Source organism: Podarcis pityusensis, assembly GCF_964106645.2.
Source record: "Podarcis pityusensis genome assembly, chromosome: 2".
Lineage (NCBI taxonomy): Eukaryota > Metazoa > Chordata > Lepidosauria > Squamata > Lacertidae > Podarcis > Podarcis pityusensis.
Window position 1 is genome coordinate 92,981,042 of NC_138029.1, and position 23,752 is coordinate 93,004,793.

The 23,752-nt window shown below is 45.6% G+C and overlaps 1 protein-coding gene and 1 long non-coding RNA gene across 18 annotated transcripts in view; one reads left to right on the forward strand and one right to left on the reverse strand.

The window, feature by feature from the left end:
• Window positions 1-272: 272 nt before the first annotated feature.
• On the reverse strand, window positions 273-5,169 carry LOC308471682. The gene is made up of 3 exons (XR_013983073.1): window positions 4,970-5,169; window positions 3,339-3,428; window positions 273-404 (listed from the first exon to the last, which is right to left on the reverse strand). It is a non-coding gene; the product is annotated as an uncharacterized lncRNA (long non-coding RNA).
• Window positions 5,170-5,316: 147 nt separating this feature from the next.
• Window positions 5,317-23,752, forward strand: part of LOC308471645 (uncharacterized protein) — a 132,351-nt gene continuing 113,915 nt past the window's right edge. For 5 of the 17 annotated variants that reach the window (XR_013983034.1, XR_013983035.1, XR_013983036.1 and 2 more), the window contains exons 1-2: window positions 5,368-5,973; window positions 17,001-17,136. Coding sequence is in view for 1 of the 17 variants with exons in the window: in XM_080995921.1 (XP_080852047.1) it covers window positions 5,434-5,503; window positions 17,001-17,136 (206 nt within the window). In the remaining 16 variants the exon portion in view is untranslated. Of the gene's footprint in view, window positions 5,974-17,000; window positions 17,137-23,752 lie in introns of all 17 variants that reach the window. The other 12 variants (XR_013983025.1, XR_013983026.1, XR_013983027.1 and 9 more) reach the window with 8 other exon arrangements.

The window sequence follows — 23,752 nt, forward strand, 5'->3', positions numbered from 1 at the left end:
AAAAAAATAATTAAAAATAGCAGTGGGTTAGTTATGTAATGTGATTAATTGCAGTAGTAGGGTGGAAAAAACCACCATAGGCCTTAAAACATTCACATGCAAAGTCATGTGTAGGAGTGAGAGAAGAGGTTGAAATGCACAAATTATCTGTTTCATTACATACATTTCACGGGACATTGATTTATTCCTTGTATAATTTAATCAGCATATGGAGAAATTAGATAAGTCTATGTGATGCTAAAGCAAGCAGGAGAAACTAGTTCAAGACACAGAAGCAAATAAAATCCATGGAACTTTGAAACTCAAGGCACATTCTAAATGTTATAAAGTCCCTTTGCAGATGTCAGTAGCAAAATAACCTGCCTGCTCATCTTGTGCATCCCGTGGTATTTGCATGCCTTGCCCTGAAAAAGAAATGTGCATATTTTTTTTTTTGTCTACTGAGCCCACATTTCTATAGAAATGGAAGGCTTGCTGTAATAACCTCTTAGAACATTTACAATCCAAGTAACAGAAATTCCGGGATTTTTCTTTGCAAATATGTTTATCAAAGAAGAACTAAAGACACTCAGTGGAACTTTGTCTACTCAGAAATCTTATTTAATCCAATGGAAGTTTATTCCCAGGTAAATGGGGGATTGTAGCGCCAGCCTACATTGTTTCTTCTGTCATTGGCTGCCACAAAACAGTGAGTATTGATAAAAGACCAGAGCTGAAGGTGTGGAATGTCTAACAGCGCTGTGCCCAATTTTGTTATCCAGCAGTCTTGCAGAAGAATGTTACATCCTGGAAGCTTTACCAGGGAACATGACAATGATAGCTTTTATCAATACGTCAATACTTCTGACAGTGCTTCTTGTCACTATGACATCCTTGCATGACTTGTGGTGTGAGTGCTGTGCCACAACTCATTATTATTATTATTATTATTTTGTTCTGTAGTTGTAACTAGCCATACCATAAACCATTACTTGCCAAGCACTAGCTGCTAGAATCAGACCATAAAAAAGGTGCAGCAAAGTGTGTCAAGCTCAAGGGTAAATTTATAGAGATATCATTAAAGCTTCCCCTCAGCTACTTCTCTACAGAGCAGTTGCAGTTTCATAAATAATAGTGCTCTAATGAGACTTTGGTGAGATATTTTTCTTCCAATATTTTTCTAGTCTATGCTCAGCAAGGGTTATAGTTTAATTAAAGGATGTCAGAAGAAAAGGAAGCTGCCCCTGAGATAATCACTGCCTGTTGTTAGATAAGTACTGAGGTGAAGACAAGCAAAAAGGGCTATCATGAAAACGATAAATTATGGAGGAGAGGGGATGGCTGATGGTTCAAAAATACAACTGACTTTTTTTCCTTTTAATTTATAAAGAATGCACCAGCACTGCTCTCTGAGTTGCCCTGTGCAGATGGTCTCCAAGTGGGAACGATCAGCTCCATGCTGCTCTTGGGAAGGATGTTTACCTTTCAAACAAATGCCTCTAACACTCATTTCAACATTGAAGAATCTGTTACTCTTGCACAAGCTTTTAATACTGGTATCCTTTCCTTGTGGTATGACTTTTAATATTCTAATCAAGATCTTAAAATGTTGTAAATTACCAAATGAGTCCATGTACATTTAATTACAAAAGGTCAACCAGTAACTAAATTTGCATGTGACATCTATTTGCATGCTAAATTTCAAATACAAAAATTAGGGTTTCAGAATTTTAATGACCATAAGTGTTCAAGTAAAAGGGAAGATAGAAGTGAAATAAAAATGTATGCAACACTGATAGCATCTTTATTATTCCTCCTCTGAGTTAAGCCTGTACACAAATTACCAAATCTTTCTCTCTTTACTGAAGCACTGTCAAGACATTTGAGTTGTAATTAAGCAGATATAGGATAAGGTTAATTCAAAATATCATCTATATTTAGTGGACAATTTATTTTATTGGTTTCAGGGATGCCAACACACAAAAAAGACTCTAAATATGTGCAGTTTCACAGCTTTGGTGTCTGAACTACCAACTCCAAGCCTAGCCACACCACAGAACCGTAGTGAAGATTAAAAGGGGAGAGGAGAAGACACCGTACACAGCCTCTGGGAGGAAAAATGAGACACAAATAAACAACAACCACCAGCCATCTACCCACGTGCAGTCTCCTTCCCATTTTGCCAATCTTGATAAACAACAAAGTAGCATTGTGTTGAAGTACAGTCTATATGAATTTTTAACTTGTTACAACTATAAAGTCTTTGATGCTTTTATGGTTGTATTTGCTGAGTCATTTTTTTATTTTTGTTTTATACTTGCTGTATAACAATAACTATAAATAACAGCCCAGCGATGACAATCAGGTCAGTGGTGGCTGTGTACAAGACATGAAAAATGGTGGTGGTGGCAACTTTCAAAGTCACAATTTCTTTTCAGTAGGAAGGAGGCCTCATTTACTTCAGGGGAGATACTTCTGAGTAAAACAATTGCCAGCCAATTGTTTTTTATACTGTAAAGGCAGCACACTTGGGGAATAAATGAAATAATGTGTACATGGAGGACTCTCATCTGACCAGTGCCAAGCTAGGAGCAAAACAAACAGCTTCTCCTATTTTTTCTGCTGCTCTAGAGGCCCCCCCTCCAGATGCTTTGATGCCTGCTGATGCTTTGGAAAGTTGCTTCCACATTTTGCTTCCTAACTTTCTTTGTACTGCCAATTTATTTACTTTCTTTTAAAAGGAAAGCTAAGAGCCTGGGTCCCAATCAATATGTACCCGCTGAACAAGCCTTGTGAGCAGTCCTGATTTGTTATATTATTAGCTGCCCTGTTAGATCAAGTTAGGTTAGGTCAAGTTAGAAATCTAAGCTAGTGTGCAATAAAATCTTGGCAATGTTTCTGTGGACTCTGTCATACGGGTGGGGCAGTTTGTCCTAATTTTCCTAGTGTTGTATGGATTCATGAGCAAATACATTAATAAGTGTTGGTTATAGTTATTTACAGTGCTTTTTTGCTAAAAAAATGTTTAGGGGTACTCTCATTTTCCTACTCATACTAAAATACTGCCCCTCAATGAGGCCAAACTTAGATTCACAAAATGTTTAGGGGTATGTGTACCCCTGTGTCCCCCCAGAAAAAGCACTGGTTAGTTACAAGGCTCGCTGCTATTTCAATTTCCTCTCAGTCATTCCCACTTCTTTCCTAAGTTAATTGCCATCTTACCAAGAAAACTTGACTAGGCAGGAAGTATATTATATAAACTGAGATGTGATCAGAAACATTGACACCAGTGATCCTGCAAAATATACATTGAAATTTATTGGTTGTTTAGGCTAACAGTGAATTTCTCTTAATCTTACCTCACAAAATATTAATTTCCAATAGAACATCCTGGTTCAGTAGTCTGTGACTTAAGTATAATACTTCAAATATTTTCTGGCTCCTCTTAGCTGAAACACCAAATGTACTTTTTCCTTAGTGCACTGAACAAATTATCTTTAGAATATACTGCTGCCAGGGCAACACTCAATGCAAATCTATTGCTACATATCTTTGGTTGCAATTGTAGTCACCAGCACAAAATGATAAAATAATGAGCGCTGTATGTTTTTCCTCCCCCAATAACCTTTTCCCAAAGGGGACAGGCTCCAAGCTGAAAGACCGAGTGCTTTATCGTGAGGGAGCCAGATTACTGCTGAGAAAAACAGTGTGAGGTGACTATAAATAACACACGTTTTGCAGCCAGCCAGAGCCACATTGTGGCTATTAATCTTTCTGTCAAACGGCCATCATTTGCCACCATGAAATTCAGACTATGTCTCCAATTACCCCCCTCCCATGGAGGAGTTGTCCCCCAGAGGGTTTTACATAAATATCTACTGGCAGGAGTGGGGGAGGGATCACTGCCGACAAGGAGATGTTTGCTTTTTCACATTTCTTTTTTCTGTGTCCTAATATTTTTTTAAACACACACCCCAATCAGTTAAGTAAAGGAAGCATTACTTGGCTTACTATGAGATACAGTCTGACAGTGCATCAGTTTGCAGGTATATGGGTCGAGATGCACGTGCGTTGTGTGTGTGTCTTTGTCACATGGACATTCATCATTGCCTCAGGAACCTAAGAGTGGCCTTGCTGCATCAGACCAGATATGCCTCTAATCTACTTTCTGTTTCCAACAGTAGCCAGCCAGATGCCCTTAGCCAGGCATAGGCAAACTCGGCCCTCCAGATGTTTTGGAACTACAACTCCCATGATCCCTAGCTAACAGGACCAGTGGGCAGGGATGATGGGAATTGTAGTCCCAAAACATCTGGAGGGCCGAATTTGCCTATGCCTGCCCTTAGCTATTAGCAAGGAGTTAAATTTGCCTGGTGGTGGGAAAAGGAGGACAGGGCTCTTGCATTTTCAACAGTTGCACAACGGAGGGGTTTTCAGCAAGTGTTGATTGTGGGAGAGGGATTAGGGAAAGGCCATCGTCTTCAAGCTCCGCTTCTGCCAAGAGGCCAGATTCAAAAGAGGATGTTGCTACTGTACCACAGCTGTCGGGAAGAATTTCAGCAGGTGCAATCTGCACATCCCTTGCATTCTGGAGTTGAGATGTGTATAGCCAAACTTCAGGTTCCATATGTTCTTATATACCAACAAAATTAATCATAAAGGGTAGCCCAAGGAGAAGGCGCGGACTATCGAAACGCATTCTGTGAAGATTCAAGGCATCCTTGTTTAGGTTGCTAGAACCTTCTTCCAGCACACATTACTAGTCATATTTTATTATGACTTTTGTTTGTCTGCTTGTTTAATTGTCTTAGACTGTTGTAAACTACATGATCTGGTTCCTACAGCTTGTAAGCCACCTTCTGGGCAGCAATACAGAAAGGCGGTATACCGTACAAATCGAAAGTGAAATGAAAGCAGCGTCGCACCTGTCATTACTATTATTCATAATAATGATAACGATTAAAAAAATGGTTTGCCTTGACAACCCTACCACACATTGTAACATATGCGAGGCACGGGTTGAAATTCTACGACGTGGGGGGAAGGGGGGAGCTCCGTCCCGACCCTTAACGTGTGGTAAACGTCTTTATATATATTTTTATTGCCAACGGGAGACAAGGCAATACGCAGCGGCCGGTGGGCGGGGTGTTGAGAAGAGCGAGCGAGGGAGAAGGGAGCGCGGCTTCTCATTGGCTCCGCGTCGCTCGCAGGAGTCCTCGGGCCAGCAGCCCCTCCCTTAACCGTCCCTCCCGCGCGCTCTCCTCCTCCCTGCGGCCGTTGGTGCCGCCCGCCAGCATGTGGAGCCGCGTGAGGGGGCGGGGCCGCGGCGCGCGAGCCCACGAGGAGGAGAACGTGCTCGGGGCGTGCCCAGGGCGCGCTTCCCCCCCTCCCTCTTGGCCTAGCTGGCCTCAGCCAGCCTAGCCTAGCAACGGCCTCGAGGGCTGAGGCGGTTGCATGACCGCCTCGTGCTTCCTCCTCCTAAACCCCCGTCCAGGTCCCGCCCTCACTCGGGTGCTCTTTCTGTGTGTGTTGTATGTGGCCGCGGTCGAAGCTCTGCTGCTCACGGGGCAAGGCGGGGTCCTTGTGGGGCTGACGCGGACTCCCGAGAAGGGCGCGGGGAGGGAGAGGCTGCCTCGGCGGCTGCGGGCGCCTACTTTCGCCTTTCCTTTAAGGGCCAAAGCTGCACGTTAGGACGGTGTGGAAAACCCGCGTGGGGTTCCTCACTGTGTAAAGTCTGTGCTTGCGCTCGCCTGACAAATCTGCCTCATGGCCTTTCCCTCGTCAAACTGATCTCCCCACCTCCAGTCTCCGGTGTTGTGTTCCCTGGCTGAGGGGGAAAACGAAGGCCCCTCGTTCTTTTTCTTCCTTTCTTCCATCCCCTCGCCGATAGAAACCGGGGCAGGAAAACGCTTCATGAAAACGATGTGCCAAATGGGGGGGGGGGAGGCACTGCGCACCGGCGGTATTTTAAGCTGCTTCCAACCCTCGCCCCCGGTAGGTCCATTTTTCCCGGTACTATATTGCAAGGAAGCACTGGTCCCTGTTTGTGTTTTGCAGACGCTTCTCTGAATTCCTTCGTTTTACAAACGTGGTTGTGTCAGCACGCGCTCTTGCCACGCTGGCCCTTTGCGCCGTCTCGCTTGAAGGTTTGAAATATACTCAGAGTCGCAAAGTGATTTCATGCTCTTTATTCAGCTCATAGTGGTGAGGAGGAATGAATGAATGTCCCCTCACAGTATCTGCTTTATATACATTATTTACACAATGGGCTGCACATGATTGGCTAATTCTGGAATTCTACTGTAAGCCAATCAGGTTGTGGATTCACTTCTATCTGGAGCAGGATTGGGTGGTTCCTGCCAACCAATCATACTGCTGCATTGTTCTAGGACCAATCAGACTGCTGCATTCTGAATCCTATTGTTCTAGGACCAATCAGACTGCTGCCTTTTGGATCCTATTGTTCTAGGACCAATCAGACTGCTACAGTTTGGATCCTATTCAACTCAGTACATAACACCCCTCCCCTCTAAGTTCCAGTCCTGCCCGGGAGGTCGCATTCATAGTCCTCAAGGTATGCCGGCGGCCTACGTGTGCGTTGTGGCCTGGGGTGTTCCCTGGTCCGGGCTCCGGGTTCTGGCTCGTGTTCCAAGGATGCTGGCTGTGATGCGGCTGTTTGGTCTGGTGCAACCGGCTCGCTCAGTCGTGGTTCTGGTTCCGGTGTCCTTTCGGCCTCACGGGTCCTCTCTGTATTTACTGATTCTGCCTCTCCTGCTGGCCCCTCCTGCTCTATGGGCCTCACTGCCCCGCTGTTCCCTTGGGACTCCTCTGACCTGTCCTCCTCCTGGTTTTCTCCCGGGAATCGTCGCCGTATCTGGTCGCAGTGGCGGCGCCAGCATTGCCCCCCATCCGTTAGCACCTCGTACGACACGGGGCCAGTGACCCTGGTGATTGTGGCGGGTACCCATGCTGGGCCTGCCCCAAAATTCTTTGCGTACACTGGGTCCTGGGCCTCGAAGGTCCGGGGGTTCCTGCCTTCCCCCACCACTATCTCATCCTGAGCTCTATCGGGGTGAAGGCGGTCCAATCTGATTGCAAGGCGCCGACCCATTAGTAGTTCAGCGGGGCTCCGGCCAGTCGTTGAGCTGGGGGTGCTGTGCTGTGCTAGAAGGAATGTGGCAAGGCGGTACTCCCAGTCCCCTTGCGTCATGCAGCGAAGGGTGTCCTTGGTGGTCCGCACCATGCGTTCTGCTTGGCCATTGGTGGCAGGGTGGAACGGCGCCGAACGGATGTGGCGGATGGCGTTCTGCGCTGTGAAGGTTTGGAATTCTCCTGACGTAAATGCAGTCCCGTTGTCTGAGACGAGAGTGTCAGGGAGCCCGTGGGTTGCAAACAGCCTGCGTAGTACCCGGATGGCTGCGGACGTGGAAGTGGACGGTACCAGTGCGACTTCCAGCCATTTGGTGTAGGAGTCCACCACTATGAAGAATGTTTTCCCCTGAAAGGGGCCAGCGAAATCCACATGCAGGCGTGACCATGGTGCTCGGGCGGACTCCCAGGACTGGACTGGGGCCCTTGGGGGATCTGGGCGGGATTCTTGGCAGGCCTGGCAGTGTTTGACCCAGGCCTCTATCTCTCCATCGATCCCCGGCCACCACACATAACTCCTGGCAAGGGCCTTCATTCTTACTACCCCTGGATGTGTCTCGTGTAGGGCTGTGAGGACCCTTTTGCAGAGGGGCTGGGGAACAACGACTCTGCTTCCCCATAACAGGCACCCCTTGTGGGCCGACAGTTCATGTTTGCGGGTTGTGTAGCCGGCGAATTCTGGCCCGGGGCTGCTGCTGGGCCATCCCCTCCACACCCAGTCCAGGACCCGGGAGATGACCCTATCTTTCTTGGAATGGTGTGCAACTTCTTGTGCCTGAATGGGGCGGTCGGGAAGCAGCTCCAGGCTCATAACCTCTTGTGCAGGTGCTGGGTCAGGGCCTGTTTCCGGTAGTGGTAGCCTGCTGAGGGCGTCCGCATGGCCCATCGCCTTCCCAGGTCGGTGAATCAGTGCATACTGGTAGCTGGCAAGGAAAATTGACCACCTGAGGACGCGAGGAGACAGCACTTGGGGGGTCTGCTTTTCGGGGGCAAACAAGCCAAGCAACGGCTTGTGGTCAGTCACCACGGTGAAGGGCCGCCCGTACAAGAAATCATGGAATTTTTTTACTCCCTTTACGATTGCCAGACCCTCCTTGTCGATTTGCGAGTAGTTCCGCTCGGTTGTGTTGAGTGTCTGGGAAAAGTACGCCACCGGTACCTCTCTTCCATCCGGGAGTTGGTGCCCCAGGACAGCTCCAATGCCATAGGGTGAGGCGTCGCATGCTAGCACCACCGGCAGCCTCTCGTCGAAGTGTGCCAAGACCGAGTTTGAGACAAGCAAGTCCTTGACTGCCTGGAATGCGGCCTCCTGGCGCTGGCCCCACACCCAAGGGGCCCGCTTGTCCAGGAGTCTGTGTAGGGGCTCCGCTACCGCCGCCTTGTGGGGAAGGAAGGAATGGTAAAAGTTCAATAGCCCCAAGAAGGCCTGAAGTTCAGTCTTGCTCTTGGGCGCTGGGGCATCACAAATGGCCCGTACCTTGTCCCCAGTCGGGTGGACCCCTTCTGCGTCCACCATAAATCCCAGAAAGTCCACCTGAGGCACTCCTAGTAGACATTTTTCCCGCTTCACCTTGAGACCCGCCGTCTGGAAACGGTGCAGAACGGTGCGGAGGCGGTCCTCAAACTCCTCTGGTGTGGGGCCGGCAATCAACACATCATCGAAGAAGGGGGTGACGCCAGGAATCCCTTTAAGGAGAGAGTCCATTATATTCTGGAATATGCCTGGTGCCACGCTGACACCGAATTGCAGCCGCTTTACCCTGAACGCTCCTCTGTGCGTCACAATCGTCTGTGCCTCTGCTGTGGCCTCATCTACTGGCAGCTGTTGATATGCTTGGGCCAAGTCCAGCTTGCCAAAAATTTTCGACCCAGCCAGGGTGGCAAGGACATGGCTGACCACTGGCACTGGGTATGCGTGGGCCGTGAGGGCCTTGTTTATGGTACATTTGTAGTCTGCGCAGATGCGGACCGAACCATTAGGCTTGACGGGTGTGACGATTGGGGTTTCCCAGGGAGCATTAGGCACCGGCTCCAGCACTCCTTGCTCTACGAGTCGGTCCAATTCCTCATCTATACGGGGTTTCAAGGCGAACGGGACCCGGCGGGCCTTGAGCCTGACCGGTCGTACTGCGGGGTCAAGCTGTAGCGCAATGGGGGGGCCCGTATACTGTCCCAATTTCCCATCGAAAACCCCTGGAAATTCCTTGCATATGGCGTCCACGTCCACTTGTAAGCTAGTGTGGTTCACCCCGGTGACAGCTAGCCCCAGTGGTCCAAACCATGCCAATCCCAGTAAGCTAATGTAGGGGCCCTTGACCACAAGCAAGTCCAGTTGCCGCGTCCGCCCTCGGTATTGCACCCTGAAGGTCCCCACCCCCATTGTGGGGACCTTACGTTTCTGGAAGTCCCGGAGGGTGAATGGGGCCGGCCTGAGTTTGGGACCCCCAGTGGGACACAGTTTCCTTAAGGTCCTTGCCGAGATTATGGATAGAGTTGAACCCGTGTCAAGCTCCATGCGGCATGGGGCCCCCTCTATCTGTACCTCTACATAAATTTTCTCTACGTTGGGGTGGGGCAACTGGTATACCTGGAAGTCCGTGAGCTCCGTCGAGTTGCCTTGGTGCGTTGGGCCCCGGGACCTGGGGCTCTTGGATTGGTCATCTGATGCCTGGTGTCGGGTGGGCCGAGCCCGACACACCCGGGCGATGTGTCCCGATTTTCTGCACTGCCTGCACTCTGCGTTGCGGAAACGGCAGGTCCTCCTCTCGTGACTCTCCCCGCAGCTTGCGCAGTTCCCTCCTTCTCGTCGAGGCAGCTGTGGTCTGTGCGCTGCTTGAGTGCGCTGCTGTACTCGGTGCACCTCCTCCCTGTCGGATCCTGAGTCGTCGGTGAGGTCTTCATGGTGGACCCTCGGTTGGGATGGCAGGCTCGGCCGTGCCTCTTGGGTCGACCTCTCGGCAGCTTCTGTTGCCAGGGCCTCCTCCAGAGCGACCTGGAACGTTAGGTCCTTCTTAGCGTAGAGGCGTCGTTGCAGCTTCTCATCCTTCAGGCCACCGACGAGGCGGTCACGAAGCATGTTCTCCAGCTCTGAGAAGTTGCAGAACCGGGCGGCTTGGCGGAGAGAGGTCACAAACCCAGTTATGGTTTCCCCAGGGGCTTGCCGCTTTGCGTAGAAGGCATTTCGACGAGCCACCACTGAGGGCTGCGGCGAAAAGTGCCCCTTCAGCTGTTCCATTATTGTTTTGTATGGAACAGTAGCGACGTCTTCAGGCGCAAGGAGAGCCCGGGCGATTTCAAACGTCTCCTCTCCGCAGACGCTGAAGAATATCGCCCTCTTCTTGGCGTCTTCTTCGTCGGTGACCCCTTTGGCTTCTAGGAGGAAGGTGAAACGGGAGGCGTACGCTTCCCAGTCTCCAGATGCTGGGTTGAATGGCGAGAAGCTGCTGTTGGCTGCCATTCTGAGTTCCTTGTGCCCCGGAGCTGAAGCCTGGATACACGGTGCGAGGCAGCGGTGCGCAGTTGTTCTGCGGGTGGCTTATTGACCTGATCTCCCTCCCATGCGTGTCTGGCTGCCGGGCCTGTCTCTGTCTCCCCGGGTTTGGCGCACCCTGTGGCGGTTCTTTCCAGAGCCCTTTCCCTTTTTCTTTCCCAGGGTTTCCAGCTCCCTTTTCGCCCACAGCCGAATTGGCGCTGTCTCGCCTGTCATCCTTTCCAGACCACGCAGGGAGTTTTCCAAGCCTGTACTTCCTTTCCTTTCCTTTTTTTTTCTTCCAGGGGGGTGGTGCTATTTATACCGGAAGATAGTTGCCGGAACTCACCATGAACACCTCCCTTGTTCTCTTATAATGGCAGCATGAAAAATAACAGCATGGGCGGGGGACCCAGTTTATGCAAAGAAGTCAACTGCAACTCTTATCTGGACAGAGATAGCCTTGCAACAGTTATCCATACCCAGATGGATTACTGTAATGCATTGTCGTGCATGGAATGCACCTTTTGAAAATGGTCTGTAAACTTCAGCTTGTGCAAAAAACACTTAGTGATATGATCACATCATGCTGGTACTTTGCTATTAACATTGGCTTCCAGTTTATTGTTGGGACCAATTCAAAGTGGTGTTTTTTTAACCTAGTACAGTTACCAGGTTACCTGAAGGATTACATATCCTTCCACATACACCTACTTCAACCCCCAAATCTTCACAGAATGCCTCTGCCAAACGAAGTGTGCTGAGTAGCTTGTAGAACCCAGCAGTCATGGAATGCACTTCCTGGAGAGGTGGGAACCTATGCTCTGGATTTTGTGTTTGTTTGTTTGTGTCCTATTGAATATATTTTCTCAGGCCTTTTAACTTTAACATTTTTTATGGCTTCATGAGATTTTGGGATAAGAGATTTTGTTAAAAAGGTTTGTAGTCAACCAAACTTTACTCAGAGTAGACTCATTGAAATGAATGGCCATGGCTAATGGCCCGTCCTTTTATTGACAGCCACCTAGAGAAAAAATTGTTATTGTCATTTTTGTATTGTATTGGATGGCAATACAAATACAGCAAATGAACAACTATTATGCAGAACAATACTCTGTAAACATATAGGTTCCATTTGGCTATCATGGTAAGACTTGCTCTCTATTCATTTCTTTAATCCTATTTAAAGTAATATGCGCCTGCAGCCATCACCTGTTGCTTTTGTCTTCTAGTCAAATTTTATTAGATAACTTTTAGTGGAGTAAGTCTCTTGTGAGGAGTTCTAGTGTTAAGGGTTATAGAGGGGGGAAAGCCTATCTTCCTCTATACCATGCATCATTTTATAAACCTTTATTGTGTTCCTCTGCCCTTAGTAATATTTAAAACACATAAACTGACCTCCTTCAACTTTCCTTGTAGGGAAGGTACTTCAATCCCTTCATATTTCTTAGTTGCTTCTTTTCTTGCTGTACAGTGCTCTTTTTGAGATGGGTCAACTACATACACTATTCCAGAAGTGACTGCAACATAGAAGTATTATGATACTGGCAATTTTATTTTCAGTCTTTTGTCTTAAAATCCCTAGCATGGAATTTGCCGCCTTTATTGCCACAGAACATGTGAATTGGCATTTTCATTGAGATATCATGAGAAAAATATCACTTCATGGCCAGTTCAAAGCACATCAGTCTATATGTGAATGCAAGGCTTTGTTGTATTTGCTGCAAAAGACTAATTCAGCTATTCCTCTGGAAATTGATAGAAGAATTTATAAAATGTTGCCTCAAAGTGCATCAATTTATACTTGTATTGGACGTCATTTGCCATTTTGTTGCCCATTCATCCAGTTTGGAGAGGTATTTTCTGGAATTTTTTACTGTCCGTGGAATAAATGGGACAGGTGGTGGGTAGGTTTGGGGGATTCTCTGGTACTGAATGGGGTACCTGTGCCCCTAAAGGACCAGGCGCGCAGCCTGGGAGTCATTTTGAACTTACAGCTTTCCATGGGCGTACAGATCAATTCTGTTTCAAGGGCAACTGTAGACCCTACCTGCTTGTGCCCTGTTTTGTCAGAGTGGTACATGCTCTGGTTATCTCCCATTTGGTCTACTGCAATGCGTTCTACCTTTGAAGATGACTTGGAAACTACAACTAACGCAGAATGTGGCTACCAGACCGGTGATTGGGAGTAGCTGCTGGGACCATATAAAACCTATCTTAAAAGACCTACATTGGCTTCCAGAACATTTACAAGCACAATTCAAAGTGTTGGTGCTGACCTTTAAAGCCCTAAATGGCTTTGGCCCTGTATACCTGAAGGAGTGTTTCCACCCCCATTGTTCAGCCTAGACACTGAGCTTCAGCTCTGAGGGCCTTCTGATGGTTCCCTCATTGCAAGAAGTGAGTTATGGGATCCAGGCAGAGGGTCTTCTCAGTAGTAGTGCCTGCCGTGCGGTATGTTCTCCCATCAGATGTCAAAAGACATAAACTACCCTGTATAGGGAAGTTTTTAATGTTTGATGACTTACTGTGTTTGATGTTTTAATTTGTTGGAAGCTGCCCAGAGTGGTGGGGCAACCTGGTAGGATGGGTGGCATATAAATAATAAAGTATTACTGTTACTTACAAAATTGTGTGTTTAAAAGTAGGTTAATTAATAGTTAAATTTAGAACAAGAAAAAGAAGCCGGTTTTTATTATTGAATTATAGTCTTACTGGAGTTTGATAATTTTCTTTTGAGGCTTAAAAAATATGTTTATTAAGAACACATCTAGCTGTTAAACAAAGAAGAACAGCATTTAATTGACCCAAAGTCAGAGACATTACCTCATTATCATGAGGTTAGTTATAATTGGCCTTGACTGAGAAACCAGGACGTGGCAAATAACACTTTAGTTTGAGGGTGGGCTTCATTTTGATAGGCACTGTTCTTATGAGGCATGCATTCTTATGAGGTGGCCAGACATGGTATTTTTGTCCCATGTTAATGGCCTATCCAGTTAGCTTTACTGAGCTGACTTAGCTTGCTAGCATAATCTCCAGGGGGTTTCTGTTGTTTGGCAAAATTTAATCAAACCTTGATTAATTCAAACTTTTACTAAATTATGGGGAATTATGTGATACCCAATGAGAATTCTGTTTTGAGCTTTTTATTGAAGACTCTATTAGAACAAAAAAATAAAGATAGGTATTGCCTTTTGTATAATGGGATCAGCAATCCCTTTGGCTCCTGTGAGAGCATCCAGGGACCATAGGAAGCATCAGATCTCCCTCTCTGAAAGTGGAGCGAGTGTCACTGGAGAGCTCAGAGAATGAGATCTGTGTCAGATTCCCCTCTTCCAGCCCTAGACCTACCACCATTGGAATGGTAAAGCTGAAGAAGGGATATCTGGAGGTGGGTTAGAGGTGTGCCAAAGAAGAACTGTGTGGAAGCCTTGGATCCAACACCTTCCAAGAACTCCAAACTCAGAGAGGGAACTGTGGCAGCCCTGGAGTTGGTATAGTCCAGTCCCATTTATTTCCCTCCCATTGAAGGGGAAAAAATAGAAAAGGATGTAGGAGTGCATAAGCAATTCTCCACCCTTATTTCCTCCATGTCACCTAGGGCCTGACACAGTGCTGGATATGGCTGATGCCCTGCCATCAGCCTCCATCTCCTGCCTTAGGATTGCACACTTAGGGGATTTTAAATTCCTTGAAGACCAGCTCAAAATTTTTTTTGGATGCACTTCTAAGCAACGCTTAATTGGAACTAGCTTCATTGACTGCATTTGGGCTTACCACAGCGTAGACATGGTTCGAATCATGTCATAAGAGGGAAATAAAATGCATGCAAAATGCATGTCTGGATTGCACTATACAGTGGTACCTCGCAAGACGAATGCCCCGCAAGACGAAAAACTCGCAAGACGAAAGAGTTTTTCGTTTTTTGAGTTGCTTCGCAAGACGAATTTCCCTATGGGCTTGCTTCGCAAGACGAAAACGTCTTGCAAGTTTGTTTCCTTTTTCTTAAAACCGTTAATACCCGTTAAAACCGTGCTTCGCAAGACAAAAAAATCGCAAGACAAAAAAACTCGCAGAATGAATTAATTTCGTCTTGCGAGGCGCCACTGCACATTATTTGTGCAAAACATAGAATGGACAAGCTTAAACAATCTAACTCATAGAATCATAGAGTTGGAAGAGACCACAAGGGCCATCGAGTCCAACCCCCTGCCAAGCAGGAAACACCATCAGAGCACTCCTGACATATGGTTGTCAAGCAGGAAACACCATCAGAGCACTCCTGACATATGGTTGTCAAGCCTCTGCTTAAAGATCTCCAAAGAAGGAGACTCCACCACACTTCTTGGCAGCAAATTCCACTGTCAAACAGCTCTTACTGTCAGGAAGTTCTTCCTAATGTTTAGGTGGAATCTTCTTTCTTGTAGTTTGGATCCATTGCTCCGTGTCCGCTTCTCTGGAGCAGCAGAAAACAACCTTTCTCCCTCCTCTATGTGACATCCTTTTATATATTTGAACATGGCTATCATATCACCCCTTAACCTCCTCTTCTCCAGGCTAAACATGCCCAGCTCCCTTAGCCATTCCTCATAAGGCATCGTTTCCAGGCCTTTGACCATTTTGGTTGCCCTCTGGACACATTCCAGTTTGTCAGTGTCCTTCTTGAACTGTGGTGCCCAGAACTGGACACAGTACTCCAGGAGAGGTCTGACCAGAGCAGAATACAGTGGCACTATTACTTCCCTTGATCTAGATGCTATACTCCTATTGATGCAGCCCAGAATTGCATTGGCTTTTTTAGCTGCCGTGTCACACTGTTGGCTCATGTCAGGTTGTGGTCAACCAAGACTCCTAGATCCTTTTCACATGTACTGCTCTCAAGCCAGGTGTCACCCATCTTGTATTTGTGCCTCTCATTTTTTTTGCCCAAGTGCAATACTTTACATTTCTCCCTGTTAAAATTCATCTTGTTTGTTTTGGCCCAGTTCTCTAATCTGTCAAGGTCGTTTTGAAGTGTGATCCTGTCCTCTGGGGTGTTAGCCACCCCTCCTAGTTTGGTGTCATCTGCAAATTTGATCAGGATGCCCTTGAGTCCATCATCCAAGTCGTTGATAAAGATGTTGAATAAGACCGGGCTCATAGGAGTGTAAGAGAAAATGTAACTCCTCTGTTGTACATCTAATTAGATTTATGTCTACTTTGCTGGGCATATGAAGTATTTTAAAAATCTGTGAATTGACATTTAGCTGCTTAAATTATAATATATGAAGTTGCAAACAAGAAATGCCTCATGCACACAATCTGTGAATAAAAGAAGTGATGTATGGAGCTACTGGGTGGAATTCACCTGATGAGTCCCCGTCAACAGAGGTGTCAGGAGCTGGAGTCAGGAGTAGGTCAGCAATGAAAAGACACTGGTGTCAGTGAAGTTAACTCTTTAGTCAAAGAAACCAAAACAGTGCAGGCCTAGTGATCAGAGCAACTCTTCGCAGAAGGTCTTGCCACAATGAGTCATTTGCAAGGACTGAAGGTCCCCGCCTTCCCCAGTTCCTTCCCCAGCAGCAGAAGGCTCTTTCACCTTGTCTTTCATTGCTTTGGCCTCTTCAATTCTCTGCATGTTCTGGGAGACCAGTGAGGAGGGAAGTGGTCACAGCAGGATGGGGGGGCCTCCCTGGATTCTTCCGCAGCCTGCTTCATCTTTGTCTCCTGACCCCCCCCTCCTGCCTCTAAGTCTGCCATGACTTGTCCTCTGCCACAGCCTCTTCTGCACACTAAACCCTGTTGCCTCTTCAGCTTCCGACACCACCTCCTCCCAGTCTTCTCCCTCTGCATCCAGCCAAACCCTGCACAAGGACTTCCACTAGGGCAGTGGGGTTTCCCCCTCTCTTTACCCTGTGCCACCCCAAATTGATACAGGGGGAGGTCGGATAGGAGAACCCTCAGAACATTGTGCTGGGGGAGGGGGATGATTCCATCAGGCAAGCCGATCTCATAGAATTGTAAAGTTGGAAGGGATTCCAATGGCCATCTTGTCTAATGCCGTACAATGCAGGAATCTCAATTACAGCACCCATGACAGGTGGCCATCCAACCTCTGCTTAAAAACCACCAATCAATCAATCAATCAATCAATCAATGTATGTATGTATGTAGTTTTCACTGATGGAGCAATCAGAGGAGTGTGATGTTGAATTCCTCCCACTATCTTTTTAGAACAAACACATTCTCAAAATAATCATTGCAAGTAGGACTAGTGAATTACTAATTTTCTAAAAACAAGTGGGCAGTGGAATTGGGCTGGCAGAACCTTTGAAATATTCTTAAATACAATCTTCAGCTATAGACTGTGGGTGTGGACCATGTTTTGATAATTTGTCTGCACCTCTGGTTTTCTGTCTAGATTGGCAATACAAAGACATCCACAAATCAATTCACCAGCTCACAAGAACATCTGCTTCCAACTCTGGTGAACAGAACACTCAAGACCATATAGATCCCTGCTCCAGAGGTTTCATTTCCACTGCATTTTTTAACAGGTAAGAAACAGCAGGAGACTTTTATGAGTAACAACAGAGAATGTTTCTTACCTTTTCCTTATCTCACATTAATGAGAGATAAACTGCCCCTGAAGGTCTCTGTGCATGCCTGAGGACTTGAGGGGGCAGTGGTAGGTAGCTGACTAGTATGCTGAGCCAACATTTTGAGACCCTGGGATATACAGATACCTGAAAGTTTCCCTTCAGTGGAGGGTGCAAGAGTGATTTTAATCAGGGCAGAACAACAGCAAATAGCATCAAATAAAAAAGCAGATCACTAAAATATAGAGAGAAACAATTAAACATTTAAAAAGAGCCAGGAATTATATATATATATGTATGTATTTATATATGTGTATGTGTGTGTGTATGTATGCATCAGTCATATAAAAAGATCACTGGAAAAGTATTCAAGCAATGATGGGATATCAATAAAGAAGGAGCTGGTCTAATATCCCTGGGTGAAGAGTTCCATGTAGTGGACTGCACAGCAGATAAGTTGCACTCATAAGGACCACCCTTCCACTGTATCTCAGGAGGCAAAACGATGTGCAAAAGGCCTCACTAGATGACCTCAGATGGTAGACGAATTCATTTGGGAATGGTGTGATATGATCCTTGGACTTGACACCCAAGTTGTAGTCTCTACAAGTAGCTGTATTGTTGCACGCCACCCCAATATAAAAGCAGTGCAGTATTCCAGGTGCTTACCCTGGGTCCATGTTTCCTTTTGGAATGAGGCACAGTGAAGATTGTGGTTTTCTTAGGATATATGGTTTATTTACACACTTAGGATATATGGTTTATTTACACACATATGCAATCTGAGCCTATGATGGAGGGTTTCACAGCACCAGCACCCCAAGAGGGCCTTGCTTTCCCCATAGCTACACCCTTAGATTCAAACAGAAATAAAACATTGCTTGACTCTTTGGCTTCCCAGCTTGATGCTTTGCTTCTAGCTCACATCACACAACTCTCTGCTCTCAACTCTGCCTTTGTTCTTCTAACCACCAGCGAGTTGAGAGAGGGGACCCCACCTATTTCCCATCTTGCACAGAGCTCCTTTCTTTGTTCCCTTAATGACCCATGACCTCACCAGGAAGCTAGCTTGGCTACTCCAAGAATTAGAAGGCAGCTCGGGCATTCAGCCTAACCCCCACAAAACTCATAACACAATTATCTGTGTTGAACAAAGGCATTATGGGAAAAGAAGCCCAAGCATTACTTTTAACATTCACAGGAGCAAATTGACTAGGTAATGCATGTGCATAAGGAAGTTCCTATTCCTTTTTGCTCCTCGTGCAGAAGAGTTTGAATATTAGGCTTTATTGAAACATGACAAGAGGAATAAAGCAAAAGCAGCTTATACTATAAATGGGAAAAATCTGTTTGCATCAATCAGTCTAGTAGCTGAATTACAGTAATCAAGCTAGAGTCCTTCAGATGTTTTGACCTATAGCTCATTGTCCCAGACTCCCAGTGGCTGTGCTGACTGGGATCGGTGGGAACTGTATTAAAAAACGTCTGAAGGGCACAAGGTGGGCATAGGTTGCATAATAATTTCAAAACTTTCCAGGTTGCCTGGCTGATGCTTTGAGGTTTTAGCATGATAACCATGTCAAGGACTCAAAACTATTACAGATTAGGGTTACTATTGTATATTCTGTGTACATGTTTATTATTATGAGAAAATAATAAAGTTTAGAGCAGATAACAAGTATTTCTCATAAACACTGAAAAGCACATAGGTAGCATTAGATTACCTTTCTAAAACTCTGTTGACATTTACTTTTTCTGTTCTTTTATTTCACTTGCTGTGGACTTCATGCTTAGTGTCTAGGGCTAGTAGCCTGGAAGGCAACAGGGGCATGTGGTCAATCATTTGTGTGAATTGATGAGACGGTATTTGTTACCATAGATTTAACTAGTCTTATTCAGACATGACATGCAGATTTCCCTTTTGATAGAGGATAACAGTCATTTTGAGAGACACCCACCCACAAAAGCCACAGACATGATGCCTGACTCAAATCTTTACCCACTGCTTTGCAATGCAAAACTGGTGGAGTTTTTGGTACTTTCTGATTAAAGCAAAAGTATTTTACAGGGGTTTTCCAGCATCTTAGATGGTTGCTCAAAAACAAATCAGCTGAGGCTAGTGGAGGGGGACGGAGACATTTTTTTTTGCTTATCTTTGACGCTCATTCAAAACAAAAAATAAATCAACCCCAAAAGAAATTGAGTGTGGTAAAACATGGCAATACCACTCCAGGTGTAGGAGAACAAATCATACTGCAAGGGCTTTAGTGGAAGAAGCAGCTAAGGTGGGCTTTTTGATCAGCATCCACTCTTATAAGCTCTGGCACCCATGCTAATGCTATTGCACAGTGTTTCCCAACCTGCTGTTTTCCAGATATTTTAGACTACAGCTTCCATCTGTCCCAGCCAGTTTTGGAGTTGCAGTCCAAAACATCTGGAAAGCACCAGTTTGGGGAAGGTTGTTATAGAGGCATAGGAATCACTTTGGAACTTGTAGCATTTGGACACAGCATACCAAAATATTGAAAGCCTTCTACCTGAAAACATCCAAAGCACAAAAGGCATGATATATTGGTTTTGAGGAAGCCTTTATCTCTTATAGTGCAGGTAGCCATACTCTGGGAAAGGAAAAGGACTGTTTCTAGGTGGTCACTGTTGTGTGTTGATAAAGTGAATTGATAGTATACTAGTGAGGTATTTCACAAAAGGAGAACATGAATGTGCTTATTCATATACGCAAACCAATGGTGAAAGATGGTGGATGAGAACTTTCAGAAGTAACATATACTGGAGTATTCTTTCCATCTTTCAACAAATCCTGTGTATTCAGATGTAAGTCACTCTGGGTTCAGTGGGACTTACTCTGAAGTAAGAGCATAGGACTGCAACATTAGTAGCTTAAATAGTAATGAAGAAGTTTGGTTCAGTTAATATTGCACTCGGTTGTTGAAGAGGTATAGAAGTTGTGCATGGCAAGATATGGCAGTTTATGCAACTATATTAGACACAGGAACCCAGTCCATATGAATTTTTGGAGCTTTAGAGAACAATAAGGCAGGAATCTGTTTTGACCCATATCACTTTAATCCCCTTTTATCCAGTGAGACAAGAATTTTCAGTATTGAAAGTAATGAATTGATGCCACTAATTTTAAAAACCCTTTTATTGTATGAGGTTCCCCCACCCCCATGCTTTAGGTGTAAAGGAATGGGAGTGGAAAGGAATTCCCCCCAGATCGGATGTGTCAGCAATTCTTTTTCCTGTAGTGAGTACAATAGGTGTGAGGCATCTGCGTATGTAACTACATATTTTCCTAAGCACATTTTACCTTTGTTGCTCATATTTTCTGCTTTGGCACACAGTCTTCTGTTAGGGGCAACATACCTAGAGAACCGTGCTGCCTCAGTAGAGGGGATCAGGTCCCTACATTGTAGTGTACTTTATTAAAAGCCACCCTCACCACAAAATCATCCTTGCTTGTTGGTTACTTGAAGATGATGGCCAATTTATTATTTGCATATGTCCAAGAGCTGTTGTAGACCAACAATGGATGGATATTTTATATCAGCTCAAAAACATTGCTTTTCAACGTCCTATCAAGGCAGATCACAGATTCAGCTGCAAGTATAATATGGAAGATGAAAAATGATATACTTGAGAGGCAGTGTTATGTAGTGGTTAGAGCTGGACTAGAACTGGGGAGACCCACATTTACGTTCCCATCTTAGCCAGGAAGCTCACTGAGGAGGTCATTCTCTCTTAGCTCAACTTAAAGCAGGCAGGGGGAAAGAATTATTTATGCTCTTTCAAGCTTCTTGGTGGAAAAGCAGGATATACAGTGGTACCTCGGGTTAAGTACTTAATTCGTTCCGTAGGTCTGTTCTTAACCTGAAACTATTCTTAACCAGAAGCACCACTTTAGCTAATGGGGCCTCCCGCTGCTGCCGTGCTGCCGGAGCATGATTTCTGTTCTCATCCTGAAGCAAAGTTCTTAACCTGAGGTAATATTTCTGGGTTAGCGGAGTCTGTAACCTGAAGCGTATGTAACCTGAAGCGTATGTAACCTGAGGTACCACTGTACATGGAACAGCTTAATAACTTAACAAATTGGGACAACGGCTGCCAAAAGGCATTCTGTCTTTCAGACACCTTATTACTTCTGTGCAGCCCCTGATTTACTTTTGGGGCTTTAACTCCCACCTGCAAAGGGGGCCATAAATGCAATTTCAATGTAAGCTTGTTCTTTTGTGAGTGCAGCAGAGGGCCCAATCCATATACTGTGAACTTAGCCCCAGTAGTACTCCTGAGGTCACCTAAGCGATCGCCTCGCCACATATATCTCTGCCCAGCAACTGCGTTCCTGATAAGGGGAAATGAAGAGAGTACAGTGGTACCTCTGGTTACATACGCTTCAGGTTGCACTAAATTCTTCCAGCCATCTGAAATTAATTACCAACTAGAATTAGGCACCAAGAGTCAGGATGTTTAGACACCCATGTTTTTTATTAAGAAGCTTTTTGCGAGATGTGACCCATTCTTTTGTGAACTATTAACTATGTCTGTAGGAAAGGTTTTATTGTTTTTAGAATTTGTAGGAAGCCATGGCATAGGAGTTGGGCGTGTATCTGAGGCATGACAGGGTGGTGTAGTGGTTAAGAGCGGTAGTCTCGTAATCTGGGGAACCGGGTTCGCGTCTCCGCTCTTCCACATGCAGCTGCTGGGTGACCTTGGGCCAGTCACACTTCTTTGAAGTCTCTCAGCCCCACTCACCTCACAGAGTGTTTGTTGTGGGGGAGGAAGGGAAAGGAGAATGTTAGCCGCTCTGAGACTCCTGAAGGGGAGTGAAAGGCGGGATATCAAATCCAAACTCTTCTTCTTCTTCTTCTTCAGGGGTGGATCCATATCAAAACTTAGGTTTACGCAGATGGCCCCCAAATGCTGCGGGAAGCCCACTAGCCCTGCACAACTGACTCTTTGGACAGAGACTTCCCTCCAGAGCCCTCTAATGTGGTATCTTGTTATCACTGTCACAGGGATGAATGTATGAAAGACTATAGGATTCTACCCAAGGCCTAAACTGCCAAAGCTGTGACTAGTGCTATGGGGAAGGCGAAACCTGCAGAACAGGGAAAAATCCTTCCCAGCCCTGAATATGATGACTGTCAAAAAACCACAGCAAAGCCTGAAAAGGAATTGATTAAAACAGCAAACAACTAAAACGAAGGGAGGGAGAAGGGTGGGTGACGCTCTTGCCTGACTGGATGAGGAGGGTAGGATTGGCTGGGAATTACAGTTGCCAAGCGGACCTGAGTGAAGCATTTCTCCCTCAGGTCCATTCGTCAATCCACACCCCACTAAGGTGGCCATGGATTGGCTCATTTGAATCAGCGGGTTTGGCGGGAACCCATGAGCCTCCATGGTGGCTGAGGGGGACATGCTGTGCATCCAAGCAGCAATGGAGGCGTTGCACTGGGCCGCAACCACCGCTCACCAATGAGGTACGGTAAGCGGCCATTCTTTGCATTAGAATGCATTTATTTTAACTTCATTCAATCTGCAGAGGAGAGATCACATACTGTTTTTAGCCACTGAATTCCAAATGTGATGTTGGCATCTGTGAGACGACCCAAGCAATATCTTCAAAAGGTTAAGTACTCTAAATATGGTTCCTCTATTCAGAAACCCAAAGGACAGTTTGAAAATCCAATTATGACGCTTGAACTTGATCATGTTATAGACAACTTGAACTGTTTCTGGGGACTACATTATAACTTTTCCGACAAAAGTATCATTCAAGGCTCCCTTTTGCAATTAGGGAGCCATCACACTCAGCCTTTTTAAAATCCCTGCTGTGAGAATACAGACTTTCAACTCACATCTTTGTGTCATATTCTGTGCCAATCAGCTGGAAAAGTGAGACATTGTAATAAACACGAGACACAATGATATAATAGTTTGCCTCTTCTGCAGCTCGTAGCCTCATCTGAAAATTAGCATGACTACGCAAACTGAATTTGTTCATTCAGTTTTCTCCCCTTCTCAATATTGTTTGTAAAAATTAAAAGAATTGGAAAAACAATTAAAGAAAAAGTTTAGAAATAATAAAGAGACTAAGAGAAACTGCTTGATGTTAAGAGCAGTTCAGCAATGGAACCACTTAACTAGCAGAGTGGTGGATTCGCCTTCTTCTGAGGTCTGAAGAGATGCCCTAGTGCTGGATTTCAGGCATCGGACATGGGGGTTGGAATAGATGGTCTACAGGGCCCATCTGTCATTTAGACATACATCATCATGTGCAAGTGTCAAGCACTTAAAATACAGAAAGACAGCAAAGGGGTGTGTGTGTGCGGGGTGGGGAGCTTATTAACAGACAAAACTTCTGTACAGCAGCTGCACACACAGAGATGCCCTGTGCTTGGGTTCTTAGTTTTAGTATTATAACTACTGCTAGTTTTGATTTCTTTATTTAAAATGTTTATATTCGTCATCTAGCAGGATTTATGTTACACTTAATAATCAAAGCTGTACCGGTCGATACAAAGCATCATTAGAGTCTAGATTAAGCCAGCAGGTA